We start from the raw sequence: 21,462 nt of genomic DNA, 5'->3' as shown, positions 1-21,462 counted from the left end.
TTTTGGGCAAATCAGAGACTCTGGGATTGATGTTAATGCCAAGGTTCACACTACACTGCTGATGAAGTGTTCAGTGATTTTTGGTTCAAATTTCCTAACTAACTAAAATAACACAACTGCCGGGGCTCAGGGAAGGGGGAAGGGCGGAGCATTGCAGGCCAGGTGTAGCAAAGTAAGACCCTTTGGAAAATGATGCTCAGGTCTATAATTTACCCCTGGACGTTATGATACAACATATACAGAAGAAGCAGATTTCAAGTGGTAGATTCTATCTCTTTTAACATAATACAAGAATTCTCATTTCTTACTTTTTAGGAAAAAGAGTTCCCTTCATAGAAAGTAACTAGTGTCCTAAGGGGAAACAAAAAGAAAACCTCTGAGAAAAGTGAGTGTGAAATTGGAAAACTAGTAAAGAACCCGAGGAGAAAGGAAATATAGGTTACAAAAATTATATAGTCACAATGTATGGGGAGGCAGGGACCATGTTTACTTAAGCTTTCAGGGGCTGAGCTAATGCTAGAGTTCCGTGGTCCCCTCTGTGCCAAGCCTTCTTAACTCAGTATAGCTCTAATTCCTCCAGGGTGCCATGGGGAACATTCAACGTGACCATCTGTCTACAAAATCACCTTCAGAGAAATAAAAATGCATTTGGCAGGCACCCAAAACTACCACAGGTTCCCTACCATGATAATGAGTCTATGGCCATTGCCAAGTATCATTTATGGAGTCCCCTATTACAATCAAGAACACTTTTTGCAACACCAAATTAAAACGTAAGTACAGTTTGGATTAGAAATCTTGTATGCTATTTTTGGATGCAGAACTCCTTATTAATTGTGTCATAATACCATTACCCTTTCACTTTAATACGGCAGTAAGAAGGTTTCCAAATGAATCATTCAAAACTTTGCTTCAACCAGCACACATGGAATGTGACTGGTTCCTGAGAAGCATTTTCCAGATCTCTGTAGGATAAAGAGCAAATCATTACCATTCAGCCTTTTAGATAACTTGACTGTATTCAGGATGTAAAATTAGGAAAAGCTGTCTCTCCTGACCAACCAAATGACCCTTTCACTCTGGCCATCCTCTTCTCTTTACACTTCCCTAAGTAGACTTTTATTTTTGTACGCTTTCCCCTTCCAACTTCCTCCCACCTTCTACGTTCTGCATCCTGCAGGCAGTCCCTTTATCATGTCCTGGTCATTCTTCAAGGGTCACTCAAATTCTCTCTTCTCACTCAGCCTGCCCCTAAACTTACTAACCTCCAGGGATCCTTCTCACCTCTGAACTCCTGAGTGCTTTATTGTTTCTATTGCAAAAGGAACTTCTCTTTATTATTATCATACTTATTTTATTCTTTAACTCCCCTGGTGACCCTGATGATCAGCCATGTTTAGGACTTACGGGTATGGGCTCTGTCTCATGGTAGGGAGAGACTACTTTCTGCCATTTTTAACTCCTTGGTGTTCTCAATTAGTCACATTAATTAACAGCTGAGTGATGGGTATAAGGCTAGGAATCTATAAATGAAAAAGCCAGAAGCTTTAAAATGAGATCTATTTGAACTACTTAATATTTGGTGATAAATGGAATCAAAAGAGAATATTCTAAATGTGATCCTTGCAATGGTCTTAATTTAATCAACCAGAAGCTTAACAGAGAGTTTTAAAAAGCAAAAGACATATACAAGTGGTTGATTATAATGAATCTTTTAGATAGATTTATTACAGTTTAAAGAGTCAAGAAGGGATGAAACAGAACTTAGTGTAGTACAGGAGGTGGGCAAAAGGGAAATGGGAATATGAATGATGGAAAGGAGGCGGCAAATGACCTGGGAAAAAATTATATTTTCTATTTGACTCTTTAAAACATTCTCTATGGTTTAAGGACTTTACAAACAAATAACAACTTTAAAAATAAAACAGGGGCTTCCCTGGTGGCGCAGCGGTTGACAGTCCGCCTGCCGATGCAGGGGACACGGGTTCGTGCCCCGGTCCGGGAAGATCCCACATGCCGCAGAGCGGCTGCGCCCATGAGCCATGGCCATTGAGCCTGCGCGTCCAGAGCCTGTGCTCCACAATGGGAGAGGCCACAACAGTGAGAGGCCCACGTACCGCAAAAAAATAAATAAATAAAAATAAAATAAAATAAAACAAAATACCAACCAGGTGGGCGCATTTGTGGTGTAGGTGCAAAGAGCAATAACAATTGAAAGTGCCTAGGATCTTCCATCTGTACACAATTTTACTCCAAGGCCATCAACCTTTAAGATACTTTTTAAGTGATGTGAATATACTTTTATCAAGTCATGAATACATCTTAAACATTAATTGAATAATACTTCATTAAGTATTTGAGATTATCAATTTTTTAAAAAACAACATGCAAGAAATCACAAAAGGAAAATAGATTTAGAGCGTTCACATTCCTGATAGAGATCAGCCTCTAGAACCTTCGTACTAAGTTTCCTAAAAGTGTTGGGTAGAATAACTAATAAAAGGCAGCAAAGTATCACATGGCTTCCTCATTTACAGAATTTCTCAGCGAGGACATCCCGCATAACCTATCCCCAACTGCCCTGCTCTCCCTTACACAGTAGCTATATCCATGTCCACATTTGCTTCGGTGGGTATATTACTGGTTTGGGAAAGACAGACACAGCACCTGGCTTAGTTCCTTGCCCACAGCACAATTCTGCAAATAAATACATGCTGGGCTGAACCTAAAAGCTGTAGTTTTCATCCTAGGATAATTTCCAACAGTATTGTTACCCTCAATGTAATTGTTACGTATTACTCAGCATCCTCATTCTTTCAAGAAAGCTCAAAGGATCACACTCTTCCACTGTTACTGCCCCACCCTCCATCCCCAAAAGCTCTGCTTGCTTGGAGTTCTTCTCCTGTCCTCTCCATTTTAGTGATCAACATTACCATCTACCCATCTAGTTTCAGTTTCAGGAAACTGAAAATCAGTTGTGATTCTTCTTCCCTTCCTCCCCCATATCCAATTGTTCACCAGACCTAGTAGATTCTACCTCATAAATCTCTCTAGCTGAAATTACTTCTAAATCCTGGATCAAGTCACCACCAGCTCTCACCTGAATTACTATAACAAGTCTTCCAACGGTCTTCCTCCCTACAGTAGTCCTGACCCAGTTCAATCTACTCTCCACCATGCAGTTTATGGACCTCTCTAAAATGTGTATCTGATAGTGTTTCTTTTCTGCTTAAAAATCTGTAATGCCACACCCATTAGGATGGCTATTATAAAACAATTAAAAAAAAAAACAGAAAAGAACAAGCGTCAGCAAGGATGTGCACAGCAGCTGTGGAAACAGTCTGGTGGTTCCTCAAGAAGTTAAACATATGATTACCATATGATCCAGTAATTGCACTTCTGGGTATATAACCAAAAGAAGTGAAAGCAGGAACTCCAACAAATATTGTATACACATGTTCATAGCAACATTATTCACAATAGCCTAAAGGTGGAGCAATCCAAGTGTCCATCGACAGATAAATGGATAAACATAATGTGGTATATACATACAATAGGATATTATTCAGCCTTACAAAAGAAGAATTTTTTTTTTTTTTAAGAAGAAAATTTTGATACATGCTATGACTTGGATAAGCCTTGAAGACAGTATGCTAAGTGAAATCAGACAGTCATAAAAGAATAAATACTGTATGATTCCATTTATATGAGGTACCTAGAATAGCCAAATTCATGGAGATAGAAAATAGAATGGTGGTTGACAGGGGCTGGGGGAGGGAAGAACGGGAAATTATTGTTTAATGGGTATGGAGTTTCAGTTTGGGAAGATGAAGAATGTTCTGGAGAAAGAAGGGTGGTGATGGTTGCACAACAATGTGAATGTACTTAATGCTACTGAATTGTACACATACAAATGGTTCAAATGATAAATTTTATGTTCTATGTATTTTTTCATAATAAAAAAGTCGTGCACACACAAAAATCTATACTGCTTCTCCACTGGCCTCAGGATAAAGTCCTGAGATCTCCTAATGTGATTCACAATGCCCCTCAGGATTTAATCCCAATATACCTCTCCCCTTGCTATTACTCTTTGTTCCTTCAGGGCCTAGTCATACTCAGCTGTGCTGGAGCTGTGCTCACACTACCTTATAAATCTTTCCACAAACTAGTCCCACTGTCTACAAGACAACCTCTTCTCCATTTGTAATGTTTTTCATTTCCATCCCTGTATGTCCCTTCTTGGTATCTCTTATCACAATATTGTAGCTGCCTGTTTGCTTTTCTGTCTCCCTTCCTACTAGCTTATAGCTCTATGAAGGAAAAAATAAAGTCTCATCTCATTTAGAACTACATCTTTGGTGCCTGGCACATACAAATATTCAGTAAATATTGTTGATTATGTAAATTCATAAATGTAGCAGATAGGGAAGAGTTTCTGGGAGCACACATGTTACAATATGTAAAATGAAAATATATAATATAAAATGAAAGTATGCAATATACACAACTGGACACATACCATTCCTTCGCAGGCATCTTTAAAAAGATTCTATGTCTGTTGCAGTTGATCAAAAGGCTCAAATTCTTGAGATAAAATTCTAATATGAAAGATTTCTCACGTAAAATTCCAGTTTCCTCTACAACTGTTCCTGATGGACAAATATGGCACTTTTTATCAGTTTGTTTTTTAATGCCATTCTATTTAAAGTTGTATGTATATAGGACACTCATTCCTTTAAAATTAGGTCATTCAGAAATGCCAAGCCAAAGTCCTGAAAATACTGACAATGCCTATCATATTGAAACAATTGGTTACTTTATCCGTTGTTTTACTACTTTGTGAAGTTTTTTAAAGGAGGGATCAGCTTCAAAATGTAGAATTCTCTCTCATCTCACATCCTGCAACCATATAATTTATGATTCTGAAACATCAATATTTATGACCATATAATTTCAAAACTAACCACTTATACTGTTTCATTCAAAATGGAAAGAGTCTAAAACTGGCCATGTAGCACAATGCTGTCAGGACTAATCTTCTAAGAAATGGCTTTGGTGAGTGTTTTTATTATAGTTCTATAAACTAAAAGACTCTCACATCTAATATGGAAAAATGTATTCAGAAACTGTAGAAACACGCTCGAGAAGACTCCCCCTGCCCCCCACCCCTTGTCATTTTCCCCATCTTTCTCTTCCTCTCTTTTCAAAAGAGTGAAACCAGATAATCTCAGCAGCATCTAAAATCTGATGAAGGTGAAAAGTATTTATTACTTAATCCCTGTCTGGATGTGACTTTTTAAAAACTTGATATATAATTGCCATATAACATTACATTAGTTTCAGGTGTACAACGTAATGATTCGATATTTGTATATATTGCAAAATGATCACCATGATAAGTCTTGTTAACATCCATTACCACACACATTTACAAAATTTTTTTTTCTTGTGAGGAGAACTTTTAAGATCTACTCTCTTAGCAACTTTCAGCTATACAATACGGTATTATTAGCTATGGTCACCATGCTGTATATTACATCCTCATGACTTATTTATTTTAGAACTGGAAGTCTGTACTCACTCTTTAATTAAAAGTGAATATGCTATATGCATACAATGGATTACTACTCAGCAATAAAAAGGGAAACTAATACACAGAGCAATTAGACAGTCTCAAAAACGTTATGAGTCAAAATTGCCAGACACAAAAGAGTATCTACTGTATGATTCCATTCATATGAAGTTTCAGAGCAAACAAAATAATTTATCGTAACAGAACTCAGAACAGTGCTTCTGGTGAAGAGAGAAGGAATGACTAAGAAGTGGCATAAAGGAACTTCCTGGGGTGACAGAAATGTTCTACATCTGACCAAGGTGTGCATTATACTAGCGTATACATTTGTCAAAACTGATCAAACTATACACTTAAATATGTGCATTTCCCTGTATATAAATTATATCCTAATATTCAATGAGAAGGCTGTCTTCTAGCTCTTTTTAGACTTTTTATTATCAAAAAATGTGAAATAATTCTTGGTCTCTATCAAGTATTCAGCATTTTTAAAAATATAGCACCATTGCTCACCTGCAGTACATGTGATTTAACTTACCCACAGAAAAAATAGCTGGAAAGAACATATCAGAGAAACTATGGCCTGAAATGGGAAGGAGAACTGGCAATGATGGAGATTTTTCTAGTACTTTTCAATCTACCAGATCTGAAAACGTTTTACAAAAAATATTTTTTAAAGCCCTATGCTACATATTTATAGGTTTCATCTGCTAAAAGGAATTGTTGCCTTCATACGATCTCAACATATTACGCAGTCACCCAAACCACATGAATAGAAATTGTGAGTACACCCATAAGGAAGCAACTGGTTTTGTACTTCTTTTTTGTAAATGTTGATCACTATCAATAATAGCAAATATAAGACTCCTGTTTAGGCAGCCTCATCACAAATATATCTATCCCCCATGTTTAATAATAGAAATTACTAACAATAGAACCTTTTACTGAACTTTATAATTCAAGGCTTAGCAGGGACATCTAACCAGTTCACAGAAGGAGAAAATGGAAGGAAGGGTTTAATTGACTAAGAAGTTAATGGATAAAATAGATATAATATTACTTCATTTGCATTTTAGTAGGCTTCACACAATCCAAAAAATATGCATTTTGTTTTGTTTTGGTTTTTGGGTATTTTTGGCCACGCCACGTGGCTTTTGGGATCCTAGTTCCCCGACCAGGGATTGAACCTGGGCCCTCGGCAGTGAAAGTGTGGACCTAAATGCTGGACCGCCAGGGAATTCCTGAAATATGCACTTTTACTGGTTTCCTATCCCTGATACATTTTTCTCTCCTCCTTTGGGAGAAATCAACACCAACAACCACATTCATGTGGAATTAGTTGAATGAGAAAGTTCAGCAAAACAACTGGACCACTCACCTTATGTTGGCTATATGCTGTGGCACAGGCTGATGCTGAAAATGGTCAGGCCACGGATGATGCAGGCAGAAGGATGGAGAGGGCTGAAGACAGCACGTTGTCTGATAAACAGGTGAATGGTTTGGACAGAGAGATGCAGAATACTCTGAGTGTGGCTGCATGCAACACGAGGCCAAAGCAGGAGGTGCTGCGGGGCCAGCCTCGGGATGGCACTCTTGGTGACTGTCATGGGTAGTCAAAGGGTGATGGTATGGGCAAGGATGGCAGCACAGGGATAACATCTGAGGCGTTCTTTGGTTGTCTAAAGGCAGAAAGGATGATTTAACTGTGCCATTAACTTGCAGGCATCCATTTGGACTCACTTTTGTTCTGGGCGCTTCTTTGGGGGTGAGTTGCTGGGCTGCAGGGTCTCCATCACAGGGGGTGAGGGGACTAGCGCTGGTAGCACTGGTTGCGATGCTGCCATTGCTCAGAACCACAAAATCGTTGTTTCCGTTGTTCATAGCCATGCTCCAATTTCTTGACCCTAAGAAAGAAAATGATATAAAATCATCCAGTTACAGTCAGGTAGGCAATTATGTAAAGAAGATAGGAAAACTATTTTAAAACAGCTCTTTAAAAACAAGGGTTCTTGCAGGAGTTGTGAAAGCACTGGGGGAAGCCCAGCTCACCTGCAACAGAACCAGCCATGGGTTAGGCCTCCTTTTCTTTCCTCCCAGCTACACCATGCACCTTGAGAACCCTCTCCTATCCCACTGACCACTTCCTCCCTGCCCCATCTCTATTTTCAGTGCCTGTCTTCTCTCCTCATCCTAGATGTGCAATTCAGTTAAGAATTAGAACATTTTAGGATGGGGGTGGGAAGGGGGTAGAAGAGACAGAAAATACCAATATCATTCTTTAGCTTTTCAATAATATCATGCTTAGGGCGTTCTGATATAGGAATAATGGGCAAAATGAAGGGCTACTCTGAAGCAATTAGTTGTGTAGGTTCAGATAATGTGGATAATCTTAAGAATGTTTTATGTCTTTGAAAAATGTCAAGAAAATATGATTTTTCCTCTAAGTCACTCAGGTCCTAGAATAAGAATAAACAAAAGAAAATAAAAACTAATTAGCTAAGCTAAGAACTGTGGCAACCAAGATGTCAGATGCAAAAGTTTTATCCCCTACACCAATGAATGTAATGCTAAAAAAATAATAAAACATGCCACATAAGTTGCCGTGAACTTAATTTGTTTTCTATGCTATGTCCTACAGGTAGCAATGCTTGCACATAAGAAAAAGAATACTATGGCTGGGATTTGCTTCAAGTGAGATTTTTGTTATTAAGTTTTTCCCCTCCACCAAAGGGTCTAGGCCTTCAATGTAAATGAAAAATTAGTGTTCAAATTACCAGTAATATGTTTCTGTCCAGTCAACAAACAAACGCAAAGCCAGACAGCCTTCTTCCTCTCCCCTTGCCCACTTATCACCCTCTGACCAACATACACACAAAATGTGGAAATGTGCAATAAGAAAAATAGGTCATCAAATGCTAGTGGTCTATTTAACCTACATGTGAAAGCCAACAAGAAAAAAAGAAAACCATTGTTTGGCTCACTAACCCTTCTGGCATGGCATTTTTCTGAGTGGACAAAACAGCTTCTGGAGAAATCTCTCTCCAGTCTCTCCCCACCTCTGTCAGACACACAGGTACTAGAAGAAATCGTCTCTTTTCAGTCTGAGTACATGTAATGACAAACCCAGGTCACCCATGAGGAAGATTCCTATGCATATTTTCACCCAATTTATAAACTGCTCAACTGGGGTATTTCTGAACAGGGAATGCCAGAATGATGCATAACGTTTCAATGTGAACACTAATACCCAGAAGATACTCACTGTACTAAGATGCAAATTTAGCATTATTGACTTATTTTCCTTTCAGATAGAGCTCATCAAACACTCAAACACACACATACACACACACACACACACACACACAGCCATTCAGTTATATAAACATCAACGCTGTAAGAAATGGAAGAATTAATGTAGACGTTAAAAAATTTCTTCATAAATTATTGTAGTGGAAAAGACAAAGCATTTATAAATATCAAAACATATATGTAAATCAAGCAGATGTTACTTCTCTTATCAGCCTTACCGTCAGTTTGGAAAGTAGTCTGCCAATCCCGACTTCCTTTTATAATGAGCATTGAGAAGGATTTACTGGGGGGCCAACCCACACAGCATGTGGAATCTTAGTTCCCCGACCAGGGAATGAATCCACAGCCACTGCAGTGGAAGCACAAAGTCTTAACCACTGGACTGCCAGGGAAGACCCTGAGAAGGATTTTGAATTGTAGTAAACACAGTTGCTCTCTTCTTCAGTAAATCACTCCTGGGTATAAACACCTCCTACAAAACACTCAAATGATATCCCCAACACAAAGCATTGGTAGTTAAAAGTATTATCCAACTAGTGGGAAGATAAGGTAGATAAACTGGGAAGAGCCCTAAAGTGACCCAGGAGGCAGAAACTCTAATCTTTTTTCCATCACTTTCTTAACGTGCCATCTCAGCAAGATCTGCTACCTTAAGCTTCCTTTTACTGAAGGATATATCCTCCCTTTTGTTGTTAACAAAAGAAAAAGCTGTATGCAAATGTTCTGAAAACAATAAAACATATTAATCAAAGGCCATCTAAAAAGGCACTAGAGTTTTTAAAAAGTTAATTGAAATTTAAGATGTTTATTTGTATGGTTAAGTGAAAGATAGTCTAGAAAATGTAAGAAGCAATTGCTTGGTGAGATAAATTGCCATTTCTTGGAATTAGAAACTCTCATTGTACAGATACTCCACAGAACTCACAGAGGGCATAAGCTTTCTCTTGCCTCTACCCATGACTCATGTTCCCAAGCCTTCTCTTCAGACCTCAGCCAAGCTACCAGAGCTGATGCAATCTTCTAGGCTGAATGGGAAAATCAAGACCTCCTCTTGGCCCTTCCATCAGGATAGAAGGAAGACTTTTTCTAGTTTGTCGATTTGTTCTGACCATCCTAGGTTGGTTAATATCATTTCAGAGAGCCTATTTTTGGTATTCAATTCAATCAGCCCTATTAACTATAATCACAGCTGTCAGGTGGGTTACGCTAGTGAGAAGTATCTAACAAAAATCCTCAAAGTTTTCAAGTGAAACTGGGCTTAAGACAGAGCGCCATCAACCTGGAACACTCATCAAAGTACCCTGAAATCCTCTCTAGACTCTCCGAAATTTCATCTGTTTCCCTATCTTCTAATTAAATCTGCTTTTCGTCAGGAAAAATAATTTTTCTTTTTCTTTGTAACAAGAATTACAACTATCATTCTCTCTTATTTTTATTGCAAATGCATCATATTGTAGTTACATAAGAGTTAAATAGATTTTTGCAGGCCAGCCAAGGGACCTAATCACCATTTATAACATTTTTTCCCCAGTGTGGTAAAATGCAGTTCAAGTGCCAAATAACTGACTTACGAATGATTTCTGGAGCACAACTTGTTTTGTAACTTGGAGATTTCTTGTAATGAAGTAGGTACAAGTGGAGAGTAAAGAATAATTTGAACTCTGACTTTGGCTCGTATTTGAAGAAAGTCATATAAGCTTTCTATGATTTACTTTCTTCAATCATAAAATGGGAACAATCAAATTGACTTTATAAATAAGTTGTGGGTTATAAGTAAAAAATAATAAAAAAGCAAAAGCAGACAAAAATTGTTCTAAGAAATGTTTACAGATTAAGTTCAGTGGATGTATTTGTGTAAGAATTCAGGTGACCAGGAGAACAGCAAAGTTTCGATCTAAAGTCAAGAGTTGACGGCTTCCCTGGTGGCGCAGTGGTTGAGAGTCCGCCTGCCGATGCAGGAGACACGGGTTCGTGCCCCGGTGTGGGAAGATCCCACATGCCACGGAGCGGCTGGGCCCGTGAGCCATGGTCGCTGAGCCTGCGCGTCTGGAGCCTGTGCTCCGCAACGGGAGAGGCCACAACAGTGAGAGGCCCACGTACGGCAAAAAATAAATAAATAAATAAATAAAGTCAAGAGTTGACCTTAAGGCCACACAGAGAAAGACCTTATTTCTTTAGAAATGAGACAAATGAGAAAAAAATTTGGTCTGAGCCAGAGAGAACAGGAAAAGAGATGAGAGAGTGGAAGATTCAACATCATAAAAATGAATTATTGTGATAAATGTAATGCTATGTGATTATAAATGCAGTGATAATAGTATTTATGCGGGAAGTTTAAAATAAGTTTTGGATCAAATATAATGAACAATTTTAAAAGAGCTTTGTTGAAATCACCTGTTTTCCCCAGGGCCCTAACACACAGGGACTGTCAAAAGAAAGCTATTCTTGAGACACTGGCTTGAGGTGTGATGGAGCCCCATGGCCAGATATTTTAGTGTATTTCCTGTTGTTCATGAATATAACATGCCAATATCAACACATCCGAAGCCACTAATCTCACACCTCCTATTTCACCTTTTCTATACTAGCATTTTTATGTCCTGAGTGCTTTAGCTGTTTGGGGACTGACTATAAGGCCTTTGGCCAAAGACCATCTTTTGATTACATTTTAAAATTTAAGATATTTTTCTTTGAGCCTCAGCTCTTCACATGTAGAAATCAGGATGGGAACCAGTGTCCACCTCATAGGATTACTATGAGAATGTAAAAATATTTTGAAAACCATAAAGGGCTATGTATTTACAATGGAAGAATTATTATTATTGCTTGATTGAGTGATGAGAATATAAAAAAATATGGAATTATGCTTCCTAGTTCCAAAGCTGAAATTATGTTTTAAAATGGCATCAGAGATATCTGTGGCTTAGAAGAAATGGCCTGGGTGGGTCTGAATTTGAAAGCTGACTCTACAGGTTACTAACTTTGAGAACCTAGGTCAAGTTATTTACATTCTTAGAGTCTCTAAGTGTTGATTCTTCTTAGAGTTAAATTTGTTTGAAATGCAAATTGGTGCAACCTTCTAAAAGAGCAACATGGCACTACTAATCAAAATTTGAAATACCCTCATCCTTTGACTCACAATTCTACTAGGAGTTTACCCCTTTGGATATACTTGAACAATGTGTAAAGATAAATGTCTGGATAAAGATGCTGACTGCACCACTGCTTGTAACAATGAAAACAAAAAAAAAACAAGGGAAACCACCTAACTTATCAATAGGGGACTTAAATTCTGTTATATCTATACCTTGGGTACTCTGCACAACAAAAAAGAATGAATTAAATCAGGATTATTGCTAGGGAAAGAAGTCCAAAGTACATCTTCATGTGTGAATAAAACCTAACTGCAGAAGAGCCTATGTGGTATGAATCCATTTCATTAAAAAAGTGGCGGAAACACACATGTATGGTTAGTATATACACAGATAATTTCTAGAAGGACATAAGAAAATGCTAACATTGTTTCCTGCTGGAGAGTTGGACTGGGCCATTTGGAAGGGTAGAGAAGACTTTCACATTTTACCTTCTGTACTGCTTGCAACTTTTACTACAAATGTGCCGTCTTCATAGTAATAAAATATTAATGAAACGACATATAAAGTTTCTAGCACAGTGACTAATAATGAACAGAAGATAACTATTATTAAAATGCAAAAACAGAAGCAAACTTATTTCACCTTAAAGGGTAAACAGTCGTCTCTTCACTGGATGCATTTTTAATTGTTTGTCTTCCAGTACATATCTGCTTCCTTACAATAGCACCCTACACAATCTATCAAATAACTGGATAAAGCAGGAAATCAAAAAGGATTTAAGGAGCAAGAACAGATGAATACAAACTATTCGGAAAAAGGTTTTCAATATATCTTATCTCCCAGCTTCCAAATTTTGGGAAACATAAATTATTATTTGTTGGACCAAAGCTATCTATGAACCAAAAGTATCATGACTAGTTTCATAAGCATTAAACAGAGAATACAGAGAAGAAATATAGAGGCATTTCAATCACATGTAAAGAGAAAAGTCATCAGAGCTCATGTGATTAGAAGGTTCAAACAATTACATCCTACTCTGGGCTCAGGACACTTACACCTATAAGATCAAAGGAAATTACCCTGCTTCAAAGACTTAAAAGTAGTATCTCATTGGAAATGCTATCATATAATCATAGTAGGAACTGCTGGAATTATGGAAATTTTATTCATCAACATATTACATGTGAAAATATGCTAATGACACACAATTTACCCAAAAGATGCCATCAAACTATTTAGGTGGCTCAACATCCAAAAAGCGTTATGAAAGCCTCTTAGCAGCTCCTTGCAATTGGAAGCCATAACTGTTTTTGTGGCCAGAAAACTGTCAAGTTAAAATCTAGAGGTAATGTGGAAGAGAATACACAGACATGTTCCAATTACCACAGTAACCACTCAGCAAAGCCATCACTATCCTTGACAAACGCAGGGCTCAGATAGCCTGAAGGAACAACATCTTCATCCGCATCAACAGTTATACTGGTACACCTCTGCGGTATTGCCAAACACTTTCACACACATGATCTCACTTGAGTTATCCTCCTAATAGCCCTCAGAAAAACAGGTGTGGCAGGCATTACCGCTCTACTTTGCAAAAGAAAACTTGAGACACAGAGTCTCAGGTGGTAAGGCCAGGAAGTCTGATGCTGAGGTTTTGAAGGCTTTCTGCTTAACTACGTTCCATAAGCTTAGCTAATGTATTCCAGAATAACCCTTTGCTTCATCAGATTCATAACATCAAACTTAACAATAAATGGCAAGGCTGGATCAAAAACAAGATCCCATATTGTAGCCAATCGTCTTTTTCAGAAGTGATGTTCCCTATAACACAGTTTCACTAGACAAAATACAAAACACTGATAACAGTGTTTCTCAAACATAGGGATCACTTGGGGATGTTGCTAAAATGTAGATTCTGATACAGTCCATCTGGAGTGGGACAAGAATCTTCCAACAACAAGCCCATACCGTTGGTCCCTGGAACACACTTTGTGTAGCAAGGCAAAAGCACAAACTAGGTGCGGAGGCTACAAGAGAATCAGGCCTAAGGAATGGCAAAATGATGCTCAATTAAAGCAGAATGGATGCAACAAGCAGGGAAATGATACCAGTTAACAGAGAAATAAAGTCCTGTTTTTCTAATTAAGACAGAAAAGTAACAAATTTTAATAGTAGAGGTTCTAATTGATAACCAAGTTTAATTATGGCTTATTTCAGGACTCCTAAACTGTTGTGTACATAGAAATAACAACCAATCAGATTTTAATCTTCTTAGTGTAATGTATATGGATTGAAGCACCTTGCCCAGTTAACTGGGTGAGACAATCTTTTTCTCTCAAGTGGTACTAGATATTGGAGATACCTGAAGTCTTTTTTTCATACCAGTTATAAAGGCAGTTTGGGAGTACCTGTATTCATTATGCACCAAACCTGTTTTAATATGAAATTGCTCCCCTAAAATTGCTTGATACTTATCCTAAAATGATGGTCTCATTTCTTATCACTGGTACCAAGATGCCCTATTAATAGCTAGTGCTATGGCAAGAGAAAAAACAGCTGCTCTAAACGCACCAGAGAAACAGACAAAGAAGTATATTTGTGGCATCTTCTAGAATGGGACTGTGAAAGCTGGATGGTAGAAGGACATCAGCCAGGTTTTTTCTCTAGGAATATTATTTCCCTTCAAAGGGCTATTAAAATGTTTTTTTATCATCTCACTGTGTCAGACACTTTCCTCACAATATCTCTATGAAGATTTTGTTAAACCCATTATAGAGAAAACTGAGGGTCAAAAATATTACAGTGTAACTAATGCAAATCACATGATTGGGATTCAATCTTAGACCAGGATGTCTCTGAAAGTGAGGCTTTTCAACCAACCTCAAGATGCTTCTAGGGCAATGCCAAGTTCAACTAGTTTTTATGGGACCACTAGAGGCTACTGATATAAAATTCAGTCTGAAGGTCCACGTGAAAAATATCCTCTGAATTCAGTATTTCCCAAGACAGTTTTAAAAGGTATAATTCAGCATTCAAGAGTGTCAGAGACATATTTCACTGAATTAAAAGAAGTGCTATCTACCCATGTATCATATTATCCAAACCTGAAAAGCAAGACAATGGATTAATCTTTGTTGTCATGTAGTGTCTGGACTATTTCAAAATAATGTAATTGTGACCTGACAGCAAAATCTGTATCTTTAATCAAAGAATCAGGCCCTCTTAAGGAACTAAAAAGTATAGTCTTAAATAAAGAAACATAATCTTCTCTCCTTCTGAGATGAATTAAATTTTCTTATTTTTCTTTGAGTTCATGAACTTTCTACAATTAAACTCTCCTTCAATAAGAACACTTTAAGTATCTTCATTTAATCACCTATAAGCATTTTATACGTTGCAAAGAATTCTACAGAAATTAGGTACTACTGCTATCATTCCCCTTAATCATAAACTGCAATAAATTAGAAGCCATTTTCTCAAAGAAACAATGTTATACGTTTGAGAATCTATACCACTTAATAAACATTTAATAAGAACCCACTAGGTATTACTATGCTTTGCATCACACTACGAGAAAGCAAACTGTTGTGTTCTAGGAAATCTGAAAATAAGGGATCACCATTCTTCTACAATGAAAACTCACTGCTGCCTATTAATTTTTTTTTTTTTTTTTTTGCGTTACGCGGGCCTCTCACTGTTGTGGCCTCTCCTGTTGCGGAGCACAGGCTCCGGACGCGCAGGCTCAGCGGCCATGACTCACGGGCCTAGCGGCTCCGCGGCATGTGGGGGATCTTCCCGGACCGGGGCACGAACCCGTGTCCCCTGCATCGGCAGGCGGACTCTCAACCACTGCGCCACCAGGGAAGCCCTAAATTTATATTATCAAGAAGGTAGTTTCAACTTATGCTAACAAACATCATCTTTGAAAATGAAATATACCTAACATTTTTATATAACCTCTTTTAAATATGATTATACACAAGATGTATAGGTAAAGGCACCAATAAAGATAAACTATAAATGTTACATGTTTTATTTTTACAAAAACCATTCATAATATTTACAAACAGCTTAATGATACAGAAGAAAAATTAAAATTGACAGATACAGTTTTCCCCTTGCCCAGATTTACAGAACTATATTGATAGATAAGAGTTAAAAAACATTAGGAAGATATTATAGTGTATGTGCCATAGCCAATCTGAAGACACTGCATTTGGAAAGCAGTCTTATTGCTAGATATGAATTAGGTTGTCAAGGCTGAGATTTATACTTATGGGGTGAATGATAGGAATTTCAGGGCTGTGGAAACATCAGTCTCATTTTTCTCATGTTTCATGTTTAATGTACCTTTGGTAGAAGGTCTATGTGGGAAGAGAAATGTGGGTGTAAAATTAAAAAGTTTATCTTTTACAGTCTGGGATAAATGATAGTCGAGAACATCATCTTTTTAGCATAAACACTTATTTACCTAAATATATATTTCAAGAGCAGTATCACTATATTGCAGTTATTAAAGCAGTTTTCAGAGATCTCTTTTCCAAGTTCCTCCACCAAAATTATCATTCCACAAAATATTCACCACTTCTCCCCACACTTACAACAAGTGTTATATCCATAAGCATCAATACCCTTAAAAAAGAGAAAGAGAAAGTATTCTTTTATCTTTGAGTTCCTATTTCAAAGATATGAATGAGTTTCAATTCTATAAAGCTGCAATAATTTCTTTTAACCCTAAGTCTGAAGATTTATGTTCATTTGCATAACTAAGAATATACAAAATAAAACTAGAGAAGTTTTTATAGTCAGAAATGTCGATCTCTGGTCTTTCAAAAAAAATTCTAGAAAGCCCACTGAAAAGTTGTTATTTAACTCAAGAATCAGCTGAGACATCCATTTGGACTCTGCTGCAAGTCTTGAAGGGAACACAATAAATATAACAAATATTCACAAAGTTACAAGTCTATTACAGTGGTTTCAACCCATTCTGCACACTAGAATCACTTCAGTAATATGAAAAAAAATTACAGACACAGGGCCCTGGTCCCAGACGTTATGATTTAATTCATATTGTAATGGGGTGTGGACATTAGCAGTTTCAAATGCTCCCCAGATGATTCTAATGTGCAGCTAGGGTTCAGAACGACTGATTTATACTTTTAATTAATGCTGATCAATTTATAAGAGCAAGCAACTGCCACTCAAAATATTCCATATTGGTTCAGAAATTATTGCTTGAAATGCAGAATATTGCTGTATATTCAAAAACATTTGGACCTGGTACTCCATGTTAGACATGTGTTTTAGTATTTGGATTAGTTTTACTTCTTTTGGGGTTATCCTTGACATTATAAGCGTGGGGACAAGGGTGCAGGGAAGAGAAATCCTTAATAAGACATTAGTTTGAGAGACAACAGTGTGGAATTCATGTGGGACAATGTTGTGGAAACACAAAACAACTTGTCACACAGTCTCAAGTACTTATAGATCATTTGGATAGAGTTTAGGGTATAGCCAATTGGACTAACAAGTTTATTGAACCCTCAAGAAAAAATATCTCCCCAACCCCTGGTCAGTATCCAATATGAAGTCCCAAGCATCTCTATTAAAAGAGGATGTTCCCTAAAGTTTTGTGCCAAAAAAAGAAAGAGAAAGAAAGAAAGAAAGAGAGAAAGAGAGAGAGAGAGAAGGAGAGAGAGAGAGAGAGAGAGAGAGAGAGAGGAGGAAGGAAAGAAGGAAGGAAGGAAGAAAAAAAAGAGAAAAACAAAAGGAAAAAGAAAAGAAAAAATACTTCTGATTGCATTTTAAGCATTTTAAACGTTTCAATTCTAGAGTCAGACAACCTCCAGACACCAGGCCTCCTATCTAGCCTCACATCCTAGTAAAAAAAGAATTAATCACAAGATGCTTTGGTAATAAACAGGACCCCCAAGATGTGATAGGTTTAGCTTTAGGCCGTAAGATTTCATCTGAAATTATTCTGCCTCAACTAAAATCACAAAACATTGAGCAATCTATCTGTATCACTATAGCTCTTCCCCAGTAGAAACAGGATCATATGACTGAGTTTAACTCATGTTGTTGAACAGATCACAAGCATGTCTAAAGACACCATGAATGTTTAATACTTTACACATCTCATAACCCTCAAAATTTAGCAGCTCAAAGGAAAAAACCATCACCGAGATAAATCAAAATAAGAAAATGCTACATGCACGTATTATGAGGCAAAAGAATGTGAAGGGATTTTTAAAAAACGTCTACCATAAAGACAAAAACTGAAATCAATCACCATAAAGCACATGAAAGTTGTTTGATTTAGATGGTAACCTGTTGTTTCTTCATATTACACTTAGAATTATCTAAGCTTTTCCCACCAATGCTAAGTATCTGACACCAGGCTCCACTCCCTGCTGTTTTGTGAAGTTTGAGAAGTAGCAAATCAAATTTCCTAGAGCAGCTCCCCAAATGGGTTCTTCCCTGCAGAGTCCAGCAAATCAAGTCTCAGGGGTATCCTTCAGTCTACTGAGCAACTTGGGAAACATATCTCAAGGTATTTGTATGAGACAATTGAAGACATCCTTTAACTTAAAGGACACTGAGATTTACTTTCAGCTTAGAAAAACATCAAATATTTGAATTGGATCAGTAAAGTAACTCTTAGCAAGAGTCTGGGTACACCTTTCATAAATCTTTTTCTATTCCTTACTTAAATTATCATTATAAATACTTGTGCATTCTGCTGTTTGCTTTCTTGTATACATTAGGTGAACTGAAATTCCATCTATATTGTTCAAGTGGGATTCTTGTTTGCTCACAAAGGTAATTAAATCGTATTTTTCAGTTAAATAGGTGAATGTCCTTATTTAGACAGCATATAATATAAATAGGTGAATGTCCTTATTTAGACAGCATATAATAAAAACTATTGTGAATAGTTTTCTTCGAATCTATTATGCGAGCCTGAAATAAGTGAGCCTGTTGAATAGTGATTAAAATGATAAAAGAATAGAAATTAAGAGAGGGAGAACAAAGGGCCACCCTCTTCCCCAAGTCTTGCTTTACTCATATATTTAGTTGCTTTGTTTTATATTTTTTCCAAAAGCCTGAGAAGTTAAGCAGTTCATTTGTCTTGATCCTAAACACCGTTTTATTTCCCGTGTTAGGATGTGATCAGGAATTGTAATTTTTGAAAAACTGGAAATGTTCATACGGTCAGTGTGTCAAGGCTGTCCATCGCCCATACTGAGCTATAAGAGAGTTATAAGAGTTGAACTGTTGAGGGTGCTCTGATCCAATCCCAGAAATGAAAGTAGAATGAAAGGTAAAGAATTGGTACACAGCAGACACTGAAAAGCAGATTTCCCCAGTTGCCAAAAAAGCATTGAGTGGTTCAATACAAACTAAAAAGACAACTGGGATTAGAGTAAAATGTGGAATGAAACCATTTTATAATATATATCATTTCCCAGACCGAGGCAAGGTTAACATGTATTTACTAAACTGCTTTGTAGGTCATTCATTTCAGACACTTAAACATTACATATTTTTTCATAATCAATGCAAATAGTTCATGCTCACAATTCTATAATTCACATCTAAGATGTAAGCTATATGAAACATGGAAATACATAAAAAATACTCTGCCTTATCTTTGTATACTAAAACAAAAACTGACAAATGAAGTATAATCATCCAATAAAATACTCCAATATTTAAGATTTGGCAAAGAAAGCATCCTAAGATAGTTTATTAAGAGACATAATTTTTAAAAAATAATGCCAAGACTATTTAACATTTTAAAAAGTAGAAATGTGTCAGCAGACATTAAAACCATGGGAAGTAGTAAAGCCACTACCAGTGGAACACTCTAGAGTTTATTTACATAGTTTAGTGACTTCCCAGCCATCAAAGGGAATTAGAGTTTTCTTAAATTATAAATTATCATCTAAAATAACCCTCTTGTGGGTAAACAGGACATAGTCATTCTTTTCCTTTCAACAGGAATACCTGTTAAAGAAAATTTTAGCAAATTGTAAAGTATGCTCTCTATTTCTTGCATTATCCCTGAAGAAAGTCATTTATGGTCAGTCAATGATTTGCATGAAATACCTTGGTTCTTGCCAAATTTTTATCCACTTGGTTTTAAAAAATTTTACATTTTACTACAAAACATACAAATATTTCACAAGTTAAACCAGTTTGAAATTTTCTACTAGTCACATGTAAATTATCCATTCTAATTTTAAGCAAAAGTAAATATGGCAAATACATTCTGATTTCTACTTTATGTACTAAATACAATTATAATGTAGCTGTCATTGCCACCATTAAAATGAATACAATGCACAAAACGTTTAATCACCTCAAAAACAAATTGAGGGTGTATAGCGAGATGTGTATTTAAAATGAACATTGATAAAAATTCAACTTGCTGTGGAAGTTTGGCTCGCAAGTGTATATCTTCACTCAACTTCTCTTTTTATAAGTTGGAAGATGTAATATTTTACTATTTTCTTACAATGTTTAATTCACAAAAGTGGTTAAAGTGATTCCTACAATCCTACATCTATTTTTCTACCAACTGGCGATGAGAGAAGCACGTATTTTCCAACTTCTGATCTAGATAGTGGTTAAAGAAGAATCTCAAATCATGAAACAGCTAAACAACTTGAAATCTAAAGTTTCTTCCCAACTTCATAAAAAAAGCACATTTGAATAAACCTTAAGAAACAACTTACCTTACCTTACTGTGCTAGACTATCATTCAATAAAACTTCGTAAGATTTTAATGCATTCAGATGCCGTTCAAAGCTTACACTGAAAAAAAATTGTGAGCTGGAATTTTAAATTAATCCAAGAAGCGCACAGCAAAGTTCAGTTTTTAAATAAATTCTCCCCAAATAACACATTCACAGAAGCATGAGTAAATATATTACCTTTATGTTAAAAGAAGAAACGTCCCTGGTTCAGTTTGGTCTGCAAATGATTGCAGTGGCCACAGCCGAAACTGGCCGCAGGAACAGAGCACACAGAGAGCAACCAGGGAGTCTCAGGAGTAGCTCCTCGGAGCGGCGGGACAGACGGAATGACAAGCACATGCAGATTGCTTTGAATTAAGCATGTTCGTTCGGGGCTGGAACTTTCCGTATTTGCTCTCCTATAGGACAGGAGAGTTTTTCTCCTACTTAACCCCTGGGGGCAAGGTCTCAATAATGGTAACAGCTGGCATACAGAGGGGCTTGATCTGAGCACAAGGTCAGCAAGCCAGGATATGAAGGTGACATGTAATTTCTAGCCTTTTCCTGCTTCTACAGGGAAATTGCACGAAGGACTGTTTTTAGTTATAACTTCCTTTGATCTTTTGGATTTAAAGTTACTTAGTAGATTAAAGCCATGCTAGCTGATATTATTTGCTTGCTTAGGCTAACTTAAGTGTTACAGATTCAGTTTTCTGACACATAGGGCTACTGCATTTAAAGT

The 21,462-nt window shown here is 36.9% G+C and overlaps 1 protein-coding gene across 2 annotated transcripts in view; it reads right to left on the bottom strand.

Annotated features, from left to right (window-relative positions):
• DISP1 (dispatched RND transporter family member 1) overlaps positions 1-21,462 on the bottom strand; it is a gene marked incomplete at its 3' end in the record, with an annotated part of 212,758 nt that overhangs the window by 52,122 nt on the left and 139,174 nt on the right. Inside the window, exons 1-2 of one of the 2 annotated variants that reach the window (XM_082664722.1) lie at positions 20,919-21,056; positions 6,954-7,479 (exon numbers count right to left, since the gene is read on the bottom strand). In XM_082664722.1, coding sequence (XP_082520848.1) covers positions 6,954-7,462 — 509 coding nt within the window. In that variant the 5' untranslated portion in view covers positions 7,463-7,479; positions 20,919-21,056. Of the gene's footprint in view, positions 1-6,953; positions 7,480-20,918; positions 21,057-21,462 lie in introns of those variants that run through there. The other variant, XM_082664721.1, reaches the window with a different exon arrangement.

The sequence above is a fragment of the Grampus griseus genome (genome assembly GCF_964374135.1).
Source record: "Grampus griseus genome assembly, chromosome: 1".
Taxonomy (NCBI): Eukaryota; Metazoa; Chordata; class Mammalia; order Artiodactyla; family Delphinidae; genus Grampus; species Grampus griseus.
This window is presented reverse-complemented; position numbering and strand designations above follow the sequence as displayed.